Genomic DNA, 14,734 nt, shown 5'->3' with positions numbered 1-14,734 from the left:
TACAAAGGAAATCACGGTTTTTCATGTGAATGCCGTTTGGTCTCAATCCCACCGGTGCTGAGACCCAGCAGCGTTGGTGGCGCACAGGAAACGTCTGTGTTTCTGCAGATGGAGCACAAATGGGATTTCCCTTCTCAAAGCACCCCAGCAGCACGGGCTCCAGCCGTTCCTTCCTCCCGCAAGGCTCTATTTTTGGAAACCCCGAAGTAAAGCACACTTGCACTCACTTTCCCTGGCTTTCCCAAGCCCCCGTGCCTGGCCGTGCGGCCTTGCTTCCCACGGGAGACCAGCGGCTCCGTCCCAGTGACGTCAATGCTCAGCCCTCGCTCCGGCCTGGCCCCCGGGGAACAGCCCACGCAGAGGCACAGCAAACACCTCCTTTCTCCACCAGCCACGTCACAGCCTTCCCGGGGCAGCTCCATGCAGCCGCCTGCCTTGCCCTTGCTGGAAGCCTCTTTGAAATGGCCAAGGAGAGACACGGCTGATCCCCAGGCTGGTCTGCCATTAAGAGCCTTCTGGTATGTGTCGCGACGCAGCAGATCTCCATGCATCCCCAGCAGGCATCTGGTGCCGCGGGGACACATCTCCATGGATTTCCCACGGCAGCCGGCCAACAGCTGCTTCCGTGGGGCAGGACGAACGGGCCTGCGGAGGGGACGGGAGCACGAGGAGCGATGCAGATCGCAAGGAGGCAGGACACATCCCATGTCACCCATGTGGCTGCAGTGATGGAAACGGTGCTTCTTGAGAGGGGATAAGTTAATGAACGGGGAGATCTGCAGTCAGCTCAGGATGCTACGCCGGACAGAAAGGAGTGAGAGCCACCACAAGATCCTTTATTTGGCCCCCTAGCACATCCCCGGTGCAGGCACAGAGATGCCTGTGCCCATCCAGCTGTAGGACACACAGCGATGTCCCACCAGCAAAGGCTGCAGGCTCCCCGGCGCAGTGTCCCCACGCCGCAGCAGGACCAGCTCCCCCCACCCTGCCGTGAGCCGCGTTACCTTGCGTTTCCAGGTTTTCGCACAGCTCCGATTTGGCTTCTCCATTGGGGCGGAAACCTCCCTTCTGAGAGAACTTGTTGGACATGGTGGCAGCTGTCACCACCGCCTTGAGGCTCCGCTTGCGCTTGGGGACGTTCTGCTCCGGGTGGAAGAGGATGATGTACACCTTGGGCATGTAGAGCATGCCCAGGGACACCGAGGCACTCAGACTCACCGAGATGGTGAGCGTCGTGGTCTGGATGTACATCTGCAAGACACAAGGGCACGAGCTCAGAGCCACCACAGCTCTGCAGGAGCCACGGCAGCCTCCACCACCCACCGCAGCCCCGACGCAGGCTCTTATGGTGACCTGCCAGCACGGCAGCTTAAAAGCATCAGCTTGACAGCAACAGAGCCCCCGGCACCCTCTTCGTGCTCCCTCTCTCCTCACCCAACACCCCTGTGCGCTGATAGGCAGCACCCTCAGCCTCAGGGCAGGGAGCTCTGACGCCACGGTGATGGGCACGGCAGGGAAACCCAACCACACGGCCCGGCCCCGTGCGCCCAGTGCTCCCCCAGCTCCCTTCAACAGGTAATTCCCATTCCCCGGCTGGCTCCCTGGGCCGTTGTCATGTAAGTCACATATTACACACCGACATCGCCTTTCTGCAGTCAAAACTAATTTCACGCTCACTGTCCAGGACTAACAGTGACAGATGTTTTGCAAAGTGAAAGCCCATTAATCTGACTGCAGAATAATCCATTTTTCTGTGGAAAGCGTTTGGCAGGCTTCTCGCAAGCCGGGGGCATCTCAGTCAGGTGGCCATGGGAGGTGAAGAGACCCCCTCTGTCCTCCCGTTCCCCACCTCTCGGCCCAAAGCAGCGCAGGAGGCCAGGCTGGCAAGCTCCTCCGCCAGCATCCCCGCTCCGTGAGCATCTCTGCTCCATGAGCATCCCTCTCCCGGCACAGGTCTCTGCCTACTGCTGTCTTCTCCAGCATCCTCGGCTCACGTGTTGGGCCTTTCCTGGCTGAGCCAGCGCATGCACTGGGTTTTTTCCGGCTGTGCTCACATGTGAGGGCTGTTCTACATATTGCTGACAAGGTTTTAGGAAGAGGCTTAAGACAGTTTCTGAACTTTATCCCAGGGCTCAGCCACAGCACAGCGTCCAGGGGTTCTTCTGCAGTTGTTTCACATGTGGGGTTTAGCACTGAGCAAGGGTGGCAGGACCCAGCCGAGGGTCCCCAAGAGCAAGCGGAGCCTCAAGGCAGTGGTTAACAGCTGCCACCATGTTCTGGCCAGAGGAAAGCATGCCCAGCGCTCACGGCTTGGTGAGGACCAGGACCCACCACCCCGGCTGCACGTGTTGAAGTCGAGGGCCTCATTTTCTGGCATCAACAGAGCAAAAAGGTGACCAAGAACAAAAGCCAAGCACATGCGTCTGCTGTGGGTGCCGTTCAAAGGAGACTCACTTTACAATCAGCAATTTCCATATCTCCTGCCTCTGCAGCGACTCCCACCCATAATTTGAGACTCAGAGGCGTTGCTGCAAAGAGGGAGACCAGCTGAGCTGGAGGGCAGACACGGCAGCTTCCACGCACGCTTCCCAGCACGCCTGGCTCGGGTCTCCGTGCCCTGGCACCACGCTGGGGCTTCTTGTGCTGTGAGCCCGGCCAGCACCAGCCACAGGCTCTCCCGGTCTCTCAGCCCTCCTTCAATGCTTGCAGCTTTTTTTGGGGTGTCTCACGGGGCCACCACAGCTGCCTTCACCCTAATGACCCATTCACCAAATCCAAACCCACCCCAGAGAAAGCTTGCTGCTCTTCTGGCCTCGAGCAAAGACTTGCACCGAGTGCCGGCCGTGGCCCAGGTCTCTCCCCACCAGTCTCCCTGGCTCAATCAAGACTCGGCTCCAGCACCCAGCACCCGGGCACGTGCTCCCCTCCAGCCACCTCCCGGTGTGGGCTGCGTTCACCCGCCTTCACCAGGGCCCTGGGAAACAGCCCAATTTTCTGCAGCCTGCGCTAACCGCAATAGCGGTGCAGCAAGGCCCCTTTTCAGCACAAAGAGAAATATTTTTAGCCCGGAGTTGAAACACCAAGTGCTTGAAGTGCTCTGCAGTTAACCTCTTGCCACATTGAAAAAATGACCATTTATGACAATTTTTGTTCCCACTCTCTTAGCTGGTTTCCAATCCAGGACCCCACTTTGCTCCTCTGCTGATGATACTTCAGCTTCCTCTAGAGCCATCCGAGGTGCGAGCGGGGACCTGCAGCTTTAGGAGAAGTTACAGCCCCCAGTTCAACAGCAGCTGCTGCTCCATGCGTGTAATCACGGAATCCAGCCTGTTCCCGGCTCCGGATGACGATGCCGCATTCGGTGCTCCTAAACGATGCAGCGCAAGTCCCAAAGGCCAAGGAGCCCCCGGCCACCGCCGCGTCCTGCCCCACGGCACCGTGCCCAGCCCCAGGCATGCAGCGAGCGGGGAGCCGCGGTGCCCCGAGAAGAGCTCAGCGGGGCTCCCAAGCACCGAGGAAGCCTCCGACGGCGCCGAAGCGGAGCGCGCGCCCATCCCGCGAGGCTCCCGGCGAGGCTGGAGATCGGCGCTCAGCGGCAGCAGCCAGAGGACAACCGCAAAGCGGCGGCGCCGGCTCTTCATTCACTCGCCATTTTGCCAGCGCTAAATTAGCATTAAAAGCCACGGCGCAGGCAGCTGTCCCGGGGTTTAGCATTAATTGGCAATCAAGCAGCGACGCGGGCATGGCGGGAGGCTGAGCGAGCCGCTCTGCGCAGCAGCGACTCCGGCGCTTTCGTCGGGAAACGGAGGCGAGCCCGGGGCGGACGGCAAGGGCTGGGACGTGCACCCCGCAAATCCCCCCCTAAATCCAGCTGTTCGGCATTTTGCACCGCGGCGGGTGCCAGGGAAGGGAGAACCCGCTCATCCTTTCTTCAGTCCTGCAAAAGAAACCACTGGCCGCTCCTTCTCATTGCTTCCCCTCTCCCCCTTTCCCTCTCCAAGCGCAAATGCGATAAACAGGGAACCAGACAATGACACCACTGTTCAGCTGCCGCCTTATCGGTGCAGGAAATTGTCTCTTTCTTTAGATCCTCTGTTCCTGCTATTTCTGTAATCCCCGGGGATCGGCAGGGATAAGAGGTTCTTTTGAGAAAGGGCTTGGGGGACTTGTTATAATAATATGCCACCTCCATGCAAAGTTGTAGGCACGAGGTAAAGGGAAATAAAATAAAAATTGAGATTTTTTTTTTATCCGACTCCTTCAGGAGGAAGCAATAAGGCCTCGGCTGGGTCCAGAGCCTGGCGTAGCTGTGGCATCCATAGGGCACGAGCAAAACTCCCAACGTGCTCAACAGGACAACGGCCGCCTGGCAAACACTCCTGGCCTTTCTTCCCTGGGTGTGTGTCCTCCACCAGAGCCCGGCACGGCCCATGTCCCGGCGGGAACATGGGTGAAAAACGGGGCGCCCCTTCCAGCGGTCGCCTGGGGCCACGCTGCTGAGCATCCCGGGGGACACCGGCGTTGCTGCGGGGCGATGCCAGGGCTGACGCCTGTGTTTCACCCCAAGGACCTGCTACGAGCTGCAGCCTGCAAAACCGCAGCTCCCCGAGCTGCAAAACCGCAGCTAAAGCAACGGACAGGAAGCACCGAGCCCCCAACCCCAAGTGCCCCTACGAAAACATCCATCTCCCTTCACGCCGGCTGCCGACAGCTTGGCCGGAGCCGCTCAGCACATCCGTATCCTGGCGGCACCTCCGGGGACCGAGCCAGCCTGACCACCCCCAGGGACAAAACACTGCAAAACCCTCCTGAGATGGCTCAGCAGATGCCACGGCAGCAGCAGCCTTGGAGAAGAGAGAGCTGCATCCAAAGGGAGTTGGGAACATCACTTTTTCTGCCTCTAATCAGCTTGTTAGCAGCCTAATAACAGAGAAGCCCTGCACATTACAAGCCCCCGAAGTGAGGCGCAGCCTATTGTCGAATTGCTACTTGACAGCCAGCTTTCGGCAGCCCTAAATTATCCCATGACAAGCTGCAGTGAAGAGGTGAGCAACCTTGCGCATAATCTACAATCATTATCATTTCCATCTTTATTACCCACAGTATGCCGAGCACATTAAGGCGGCTTTAAGGGAGCTTTTGTTTTGCAATAATTTCTTAAAAAACCTGCTTTCTTGTTAGTATCTCCCCTGCCATCTCATCAAAATGGAAATGCTGCGAAAGGCTCCATTTATTTTCTCTAATTCTCCTTCACACATGCAGCCAGAGCCGAGTGGCTTGGTAGCGACGTCTTCTTTGGTCGAGCCAAGGTTCAAGCTGCACGTGGCGACCTCGGCTCCGCTGGCCTCCTCGTGGTTTGATGCTCTGAGCAGAGACAGCTCTCCAGGAGGAGTTAAGCTTCTCTGGTGTCCACAGCAAAAGATCTCCTGATCCTTCCCAGCGCGTCACCACCGGCCCTCTCGCATTAGACATTTCCAAAACGCACGGCTTCGGCCGCTCGGCATCAAGGGACAAAACTCGGGGGAAATCACCCCAGCCCCAGGGGTGCGGCGAGGGAACCCAGGTGGCCACCGGCCCGGGGACCTCGGTGCCAGGGATTTCCCGGGAAAAGCACCACCAAGAGCGACTGGTCACAGGCAGCTCTGCGCTGGCAGGCGCGAGCTCTTCGCATCTGACAAAAGCACAGTTCCCTTTTTGGCAGGCAGGCGAAGGGGATCTGCGTTTCGTTCATGAGATATTTTTTCCCCCCTCTTTGTTCTCCCTCATTTGCACTTGAACGCAAAGCTCCGTCTGGGCTGGCCTCGCTCCCGGGGTGCCGGCGTCGGGACCCCGCTCCGTGCTGCGCGACAGCCCCCCAGGGAGCTGACGGACGGGGAGGACGGCGGACAGACAGGCTGCTGCACCGCACAGAGCCGCCCCCGGGATTATCCGGTCCTCGTCTCCGCCACGTGCAGAGCCGCGGTGGGAACCACGGCCGGTCCCGGCTCCCCCACGAGACCGAGCCGCTTGGTTCCCTGCTGCAGGGTCGGGACCTCCTCCCTGCCGCGGCCAAGCCGGGGAATTTGTCGTCGGTGCCGCGTTGCCAAACACACAGGTGTTAATTAAAATCGCAGCAAAACAGTAATCGAGCGAGAAGGCACAAGGTGCGGCGTGCCCCAGCGAGGGAAGGAGAGCGCCCGGGGTTGTGTCCTCCCGTTCCTTCTCCCTTGTCCCACCTGTTTCCAGCTGGGAATTCAGAGAGCGTCTCCAGCTCTACCACCTCCGCCAACGATTCAGCCCGGGGAAAGGAGCCGGCTGGGCTCGCTCGGGGCCCCTTTCCCCCGCAGATGGGGGGTGAGAGGTCCAGCCGCAGAGCGCTTGGAAAGCGCCTTCCTCGGTCCCTGCGCACGGAAATGACACCAGGGCCCAGATCTGCCCCCACGGTCTCCGGCTGCCCCGGGGACACGTCCTCCCCCCAGCCCGCACAAGGAGCAGCAGCGATCTGTGCTGCCACTGCCACCAGCTCCCTGGAGAGGGGCAGCAGGACAAGAGGGAAGAAAAACAAGCAAAAATGAGAGAGTGAGAAAGAGAGAGGAAATGAAATAGAAAAGACAGAAAGGGAAAAGTGAGGAAGAACGCAAAGGAAGGGAGAGGAGAAAGCAACAGTGGAGGGTCACAGGCAGTGGGTGCTGGTTTCCAGTAGAGCAAGAGGTTTGAAAGTCAGCCCTTCCCACCATGATTCCCAAACCAGGAGGAGCCCAGAGAAGCATCCCTCCTTGCTTAGGACACCTCAGCCCCTCATCCCTCCGGCACACGGGGCCATCAGCCAAACCTCTCCCTCCCTCCCTTACCTTTTCCGCCGACTGTGACGTCCCAAAAAATATAGGGATGAAGGCTAACCACACAATGCAAGTAGTGTACATGGTGAACCCAATGGGTTTGGCTTCGTTAAAGGTCTCCGGGACCCCACGGGTCTTAATAGCATACACGGTGCAGGTGACCATGAGAAGCATGCTGTACCCAAGCAAACAGATAAGGGAGAGGTCCGAAATGTCACATTTGAGGATGCCCCGGGCAAAGTGGGGGTTTGTAGTCCGCTGGTCCTCGTAATCAATGACAGAGTGGGACGGGTCCACGATAAACCAGATGCAGACGCCAATGAGCTGCAGCGAGATGAGGCTGAAGGTGATGACGAGCTGGGACGCGGGGCTGATGAACCGCGGGGCGCTCACCGACTTCTTGCCCTGCTCGAAGATGCGGTAGATGCGGTTGGTCTTGGTGAGCAGGGCAGCGTAGCTGATGCTCATGCCGAGCCCCAGGAAGATGCGGCGCAAGGAGCAAGTGCTCAGGTCGGGCTCGGCGATCATGAGGAAGGTGGTGGCGTAGCAGAGGAAGATGCCCGTCAGCAGTACGTAGCTGAGCTCCCGCCCCGAGGCCTTGACGATGGGCGTATCATTGTAGCGCACAAAGGTGACCACCACGAAGAGGGTGGCTATGATGCCCACGATGGCGATGAAGACGGGCACCACGGCCCAGGGCGAGCTCCACTCCAGCTTGATGATGGGGATGGGCGTGCAGCTGGTGTGGTTCTCGTTGGGCCGCTCGTTGAAGTGGCACCGCTTGCAGTGAAACTCGTCCAGCTGGTACTGGTAGCCGTCGCAGCGCTCGCAGTGCCAGCAGCAGGGAATGCCCTTCACCAGCTTCTTCCTCTCGCCCGGCTTGCAGGGCAGGCTGCAGATGGAGCTGGGCAGCTGGCGCCCGCCGCCCGGCCACTGCATGCTCTCGAGCTGCGGGACGGGACAGCACAAGCCCTGCTCACCCACGGCAGACTCCGCTTCCCCTTCCCTCGTTAGGGCTGCAAAGTCGCGCGGCCAAGCCCTGGGCAGGCCCTGCCGTCCGCGGGACGCGGACACACGCGCTGGCGGTGCGGCACCGCAGACCGGAGCACAAGGTGCTCCCGAGGGCCACCCGCCCCTCCAGCACCCCGACCTCGGCTACCGCGTCCAGAGGCTCCTCGGCTCCCAGACGGGCTGGCAATGCCATATACCCCCTCTCCAGTCCCTACTGGGGCCCCTCTCTCATGCCAGAGCAGAGGGATGAAAACCCAGGGAAGCTCGGAAAAGCCGCGGGACGGTCCCCGTGCCGGGACTGCGCGGGCGCGAGCCCAGGCAGCCCCCAGCCTTACTTTGAGGTGGAGGTGGTCGGTCCACTGCCCGATGACCTTGTACTCGGCCGTGGCGTTCCTGATCTGGTACTGGTAGATGTCGTAACGCCCGGGCGCGTCGCCGTTCTCGTTAAACGTCACCGGCGTCCCCGCGATGCCTGCAGGACGGGGGGGCTCAGCGCCCAGGAAAGCCAACCCCGGGGCCGCAGGGGCAGCGCCGGTGGCTCGGCAGGTGCCGGCTCACCCGGGCAGGGGATCCCGGCACCGGCGCATGGGATCGCACGAGGCTGCGAGTAATTGCAACGGGCAGCGCGCTGCCGCCGTGGGAGCCCACCGATGGCCTCGGGCCGCAGGACAGCAACTTGCCCGCGAGGAGCCCAGCACGACCGACACGCTCACGTGGCCAGCGGCTCCCTCCCTGCCTTGCCCCAGCACCTCTCGCCCCCGGAAAGCCGGTTTCAAAGGACGCCGGCACATCCCGCCCTCCCGGCAAAGCAGAGCTCGCCGGCGATGCCGCGTGCGCAGCACAGTGCTCTTACACCGGCCATTTTGCTGCTTCTTTCCAAAAGGGGAAAAAACAGCTTTAGAGTTAAATCAAGTGAACTGCACAGATAAACACTAATAAAAGGAGAGCAGAGAAAAGTCAAGCAAGAGGGGGAAATAAATAAGAAAGACATTGCAGAGGAGATCGCAGAGAAGAGATAAATGGAAGTAATAAGGAGGACAAGACAGAAAATGTTTATTAAAGAGATAAAGCAGAGGAGAAGATGAGTTTCCAGGAGAGATTTGAAGACAGACAAGGATACGGCAGCGTGATTCAGCCGGGGGCCTCTGCCCGCCGCGGCGCGAGGAGGACACGGCGGGGAAGAGCCAGGAGGGGAGAGCCCAGCACGCGGGGATGCCCAGCCCAGCAGCGCCCGCGCCACCCCGGGGACGGACAGACCTGAGAAGTTGACGTTGCGGATGTATTTGAGCAGCTCCACGCCGTCCACCGGGTCCATCTTGGGGCAGAGCCCCACCTTGCCGGGACACAGGCTCTTGTGCATGTTGTGCAGCGCGTGGCCCATGGCGTAGACGGCGTCGATGACGAACTGGACCTTGCCCTCCTGCTCGTACGAGGAGTCCTGGCCGATGCGCTCCCGGTCTGCAAAGACACCGCGGGCGGCACTGCCATCACTCCCGCCCCGCGGGGACGTTTCGGCTGCAGCCAAACCCACCGAGGCAGCTCCCACTCCATCAGCAACGTCAAGGGACCATCTAGGCAACATCCATCACCCCCTCCAGGTCCTCCATCACGTTCTCAAAGCTTCCTTCCTCCCTCTCCGCTCTCCTCCCACCGCGCTGACCCCAGACCCCCGCACAGCCTCCCCAGCCAGCCCCGGCCTCCAGGATCCTGCACGGAGCTGCCGATCGCCGGCAGCAGCCGCCTGCCTCTCCTGTCATAACCGCTCTTAATGGGACTGGAAACATGTTAATCATTTAGCAAGAGACATCGATTAATGTAGCACGCTGTTAATTACAGCTAAGGAAACCTCTCCCATGGGGCGACGCTGTGTCAGAGAGCCGCGGCCTCCGCACACAACCGTCACCGGCTCTGCGGCGCGGCCGGGCACCCCGCCAGGACGGATGGCTGCGGCCCCGGGCGGAGGGAAGGAGGCTCCCGGGGAGCTGCCGGCAAGGCCCTCGTCCTCCGCAGAGGCGCCCCGGGGAGCCGGCCAAGGGCGTCCAAAATTAAGCCTGGCTCCATCGCGCACGGATGCTCCTGATCCCAGGTGGGGACTTAGGATGCATAAGCAAGCGCTGATTGCAGCTCATTCTCCTTCCGCGGGGAGAAGCCCAGGTAGGAGGTCTCTCCCCCAACTCCACCATGCGCCAAAGGCTCAGAAGCCACCAGGAAAAGGCCAAGGGACCGCGGGAGGCACCGAGCCCGCGTGGCCAGCACCGCACTGGGAGCCGGGCAGGAGCGGCAGGCGTCCCCGCGGCCAGAGGTCCCCGCGCCGGGACGCAGAGCCAAACGTGCCCAACGCGGACGCGCCGGCCTGACGAGACGCTAAAGCAAATTGATAGTGAACTGACCAACAAGAAAAGACGATATCAAAGAGGTGAATTTATAGCCCATCCTTCAAAGTTATAAAAATGCTTTTGGACTGCGTGGAGATTACTCATGCGAAACCCGTCAAGTTATCCTTTCTTCCACGTTATTGACAAGGGCTATTAATCTTCTCCCTCCACTTCGGGCCCTGCCACGCATTCGTCTCCCAGCCCGCAGACAAGCCGCTCTGTCTTGTCAGGATAATTACCCATTAAGGAAAGGAGCTGTAACGGCCTTCACAGCAGCGCTCAGCCCGCGGGGACGGTCCTGCCCCTGCCCCTGCTCCTGCCCCTGCTCCTGCCCCTGCTCCCGCGGGGCAGCACCGCTCCCGGGCACCCCGGCGCCGGCCGGGTTTGGGGTGTGCGGGCAGCTGCCCCCAGCATCGCCGTGAGCCCAGTTGGGTTGGAGCCCGCACTGGTACCAGCAAGCGAGACACAAAGTGCAGATATATCACAGGCTGCGAAGACTCAATTTTCCCCCCAAAGGTCCCGTTCGTTCACCCGGCGCGGCGGCACAAGCCGACGGCGCTGCTGCAGACGAGCAGGAGGCCCCGGGGCTGTTGATCCGGTGCCTTTCCCAGGACCAGCGGCTTTTTCCAGGCCGGCCCGGAGAGGGGGCAGCGCGGATCGGAAAGCTGAGGCCGGCGGTGGCATGTCGCAGGCGAGGGGACAATAAATCTCTTCGAAACCCTCAGCAGATTAGGGCCGCCGAAGGGATGTAACCCTGCTGATTATAATAGCAGGGTCATGCGTCGTTCGACTGGGCTGATAATTAATTTTCAAGTGTGTGATGAGCCTTCCCAGGCATCACTCAGAGCACGGACACAGCGATCTCCTCAAGCGGCGGATGAGAAGGGATTAGCATCAATTCCAATCACATCGCTGGCTTCAGCTTTCGGCAGGAGTTAATCAAAATCACTCCCGACGGCACGCCGAGGGGACGGCAGGCCCCCAGCGCGCGGTGCTGCCACTGCCCCTCGCCCGGCGCGAGCCACCGATGGCTGCTGGAGCCGTCCCGCAGCCCCAACTCGTCAGCAAGAGCCCGGAGCGCAGCAAAACGGAGGGAAGAGAATACGAGGAATTGCAGATGGAGAAGAAAAAATCAGATGAAAGCCCCATCTCCGCTGCCCACGTTACTGCTCCGCACCTATCAGCGACCTAGTCTGGCCGAGGCTTCCCCAGCCCCGTCTCAGAGCAGAGTTAACGCCCAGCCCTGCAAAATGAAGGCCATTAATTAGCTCTCCCAAAAACCCGTCGCCCTGCTGCCCCGCAAACCCAGGCGCCAGTGGCGGCTCCGGCTCCCGTCGCGGCACCCCAGCACCTCCCCGTCTGCACCGGCGCGTGCGCAAACTGCTAACGAAGCAGCGGCCGGCAGCATCCTCCGCAGCCCGCTCGAGGCAGCCAGGCTGAACCAGAGCAGGGCGGGCTGGGAGCCGGCCGAGACGCCAGCCCACGCGGCGCCGCGATGCTCGGGGGGAGACGAGACCACCGCCGGGGAGGGGAGCAAACACCCCGGCGGGGCCCGCAGCTGCTGCCGGCCAGGCGCCGGGACTGAATTTTCAACGTTGCAAGAATCAGAAGCTTCTTTACAAAAAAGCGAAAAGGAAAAGGAAATCAAAAGGAAGGAAAGCAAGGAGGATGAAGGAGAACAAAATCTTCGCAGCGCCCTTTCAAAGCGCGGGGGGGACGCCGGGTCCCCAGCCCGGGGCTGGGCAGGGCTCGAAGCAGGAGGCTTCTCCCGCCGCCCAAACCCAGCCTGCGCAGAGCGACCGCGTTTCCCTGCGGAGCAAGTCAGTGCCCATCCGCGGAGGCCCAGGGAGCGTTTCTAGCCCCGGGACACCGGAAAACATGTTTGTTTAATGCACCTTCCGGGCGGCTGAGCTTCACCACCTCTGGTATCCCCATCCTCCTCCTCCTCCGAGCTCAGATCTCCAGGCCAGCAGGTCTGGTTTTCACAGCCCAGCCCGGAGTGCCCCACCATCGCGCGTGGCCCGGGCAAGGCAGCCACCAGCGGGCATCGCCCCCGAGCCCACGCTCAGCGAGCTCCGGGCCCCTCGTCACCCCTGTCCCCATCGGCGACGGGACCTTGGCTCTGGGCGCTTGCAATGCAAGAGCGAGCCAAAGCCAGCATTGCTCTGGGCATTTGGGGCTCACCCCAAACCTGAAGCTCGAGGGGGAGGTCAGCTCCGCTCCCACCCTAAAACGGCACTGAGCGGGGTCTTCGCACGACCTTGCCAAGCGCGAGCGCACGGCGCTGCACGGGCAGAGCGCTCCCTTCGAGCCGCGCGCTATTTCCCCTCTCTGCTTATCTGCCAAGCAAACATTCAGCAGATAATTTATTCGCTGACAAATACAGATAATTCAGAGACAGCTCCTAGGACATTTGCCATGCCGTGCTTTCAGCTGCCTCCCCTAACACCCTAGCCCTGAAATATTGCTCGTTTAAACGCTACATTACTACGGAGATGAAGAGATCAGTGGTTTGCAGGGCCTGCTCATGCATTTCCCGACGCGAGCCAGAAAGATCAGGGCCTCCCGGCTCCCCGAGGGCATGGGCACGAGCAGGGGCACGGGCGAGCTTTCCCACGAGCCCTCCGCTGTCCCTGCGGCTTTGGCCCCGGCCTCGTACGCGCCGTTGATATCGGGAGGATGTTTTTACGCTTGCAGACGAAGCGCTCTCGCTTCTCCCACCCGCACCGAGCCAGCCAGCGCTGCAGGGCGACTGGAGCACCTCAGGCCACGGGGACGTGCGAGCGTCCCCAAGTCCTGCCACGTCGCAGTCTGAGAGCCACCGCGCCGTTATCTGTCTTCAGCCGGTGCCAGGCAGGCAGTAAATCTCTGCAATCTCTCCGTAAACATGTCACCTCCTTGAGCCTCCAACCATCACCTCGGCAGCCGTGCTGTCAGCAAGACAGATTCCCTCTGCTTTGTTTACCGTGTTAATCCCTGCAAAGCCTCTTTTAGCTGGAAGTGGCTAAAGATGCCCAGAGTCACTTAAGGCGGGCACCACACGCCCTGCCCCGCCGGGGCCGAGGTGCCCAAGGACGTCCCGCTCCCCGCTCGGAGCCGCGCAGGAGCACGGCAGCAACGCGGCTCGCGACGAACCGCAGGCAACGCCGCTGCAGCCGGGGCATCCGCCTCCCTCTCCAGAGCATCCCGGTGCCCTCGCTCGGCCAACTCCTGGGCTCCTGGGCCAACTTCGATGTCATGTTGCTGCCATGAGCCTGGCTGAGCCGCGAGGCCGTAAGGGGACAGCAAGCAAAATGTTCTCAGCGCCTGCCCTGGGCTCCCCGTCCTCGTGGACCCCCCACAATGCGCCCGCGAGCCCCCCCGGCATGCCGGCGGCCCTTACTCGTGCACTTCTTGATGCTGCTGCCCTTCTTGAGCGCGTGCCGGCTCAGCTTGCAGTGGAAGTTCTCCTCCCAAAACTCGGCAAACCAGATGTTCCGGCGGTTGTTGTCCAGCGTCCTGCTGGAGAAGTAGCGGTCGAAACCTGCCCGGGGAAGAGAGGGCGGAGGGGATGAATCTCCGGGACGGTGGAGAGAAGCAAAGCAGGGCCCAAAAATGAACAGGGAAGGGGGGTCTGGGTCCGGAGAGGTGCCCGAGCGTGGTGGGCTGATGTCCAAGCTCTCACCAAGGGAAAGCAGGACCCGCAGGAGAAAGCCGAGCCTTCAGCAGCGGATACCCCGTGGTCAAAGGGACATCGTGGCCGGGGACCGCCGAACCCGGAGGGGAGCCGAGCGAGCCCGCGGCCCCTTTACCTTTGACGGACACCCTCTTGGGCAGGATGGTGACGGAGCCCTCGGCCACCTCCTCCAGGTGCAGGACCGGGGAGATCTTGGAGCCCCAGCTGTCCGAGCCCATCCAGATGAAGTGGCCCGTCTGGTTCGCCCTCTTGGCCGCCTCCAGCACCCTTCTGCGGAGAGAGCAGCGGTGATAGGCGCTGGGCTCCCGGGGGGGCTCGGAGGGGAGCGGGCCACGGGCTCTGGGTCCCTCCCCACCGCAGAGGGGCTGGGGGCTGCTTGCACGGTGGCACGAGGCCGTTGGAGCAACCCTCGCTGCCCGCCGAGCCCCGGCGCGCGCTGGGTGCTCAGTAGGCACCCGCGCTGCCCGGCTCCAGCACCCGTGCTCCTCCCCGGCCCGTGCGCCGAGGCGGCTTCTCCTGCCCTATTTGCATACGTGCTGACTGGTAATTGAATTTCCCCCTTAATTACCCACCATTAGGAAAAAATCAGGTTACGCCGCAGCAGGCAGGAGAAGCAGCAGCACGGGAGAGCGCGGGGCGCGCGCGTGCTCGCAGCTCGGATCGTCACGGCAAACCACCGGAGAGAGCCAGCCGTCCCGGCCAGCACCCGGGCGGGAGCTAAACTGGGCTGTACTGGTGCCCGTGGGCAGCTGAGCTGCAGTGAGGAGCGAGCAGACACCATCCCTGCACATCTCGTGCCACGGCGCGTTTCGGGACAGAAACCCTCGTGCGCTCCCCGACCGGCGCTGGCACGA

At 61.5% G+C, this 14,734-nt stretch overlaps 1 protein-coding gene across 1 annotated transcript in view; it reads right to left on the bottom strand.

Moving 5' to 3' along the window:
• GRM4 (glutamate metabotropic receptor 4) overlaps positions 1-14,734 on the bottom strand; it is a 36,618-nt gene that overhangs the window by 2,154 nt on the left and 19,730 nt on the right. The window contains exons 5-10 of the mRNA XM_064497927.1: positions 13,996-14,150; positions 13,587-13,727; positions 9,087-9,287; positions 8,165-8,301; positions 6,831-7,766; positions 1,005-1,251 (exon numbers count right to left, since the gene is read on the bottom strand). Coding sequence (XP_064353997.1) covers positions 1,005-1,251; positions 6,831-7,766; positions 8,165-8,301; positions 9,087-9,287; positions 13,587-13,727; positions 13,996-14,150 — 1,817 coding nt within the window. The remainder of the gene's footprint in view (positions 1-1,004; positions 1,252-6,830; positions 7,767-8,164; positions 8,302-9,086; positions 9,288-13,586; positions 13,728-13,995; positions 14,151-14,734) is intronic.

The sequence above is a fragment of the Dromaius novaehollandiae genome, chromosome 27, assembly GCF_036370855.1.
Source record: "Dromaius novaehollandiae isolate bDroNov1 chromosome 27, bDroNov1.hap1, whole genome shotgun sequence".
NCBI classification, from domain to species: Eukaryota; Metazoa; Chordata; class Aves; order Casuariiformes; family Dromaiidae; genus Dromaius; species Dromaius novaehollandiae.
Note: the sequence above shows the minus strand (reverse complement) of the source record. Positions and strands in the feature narration are given on the sequence as shown.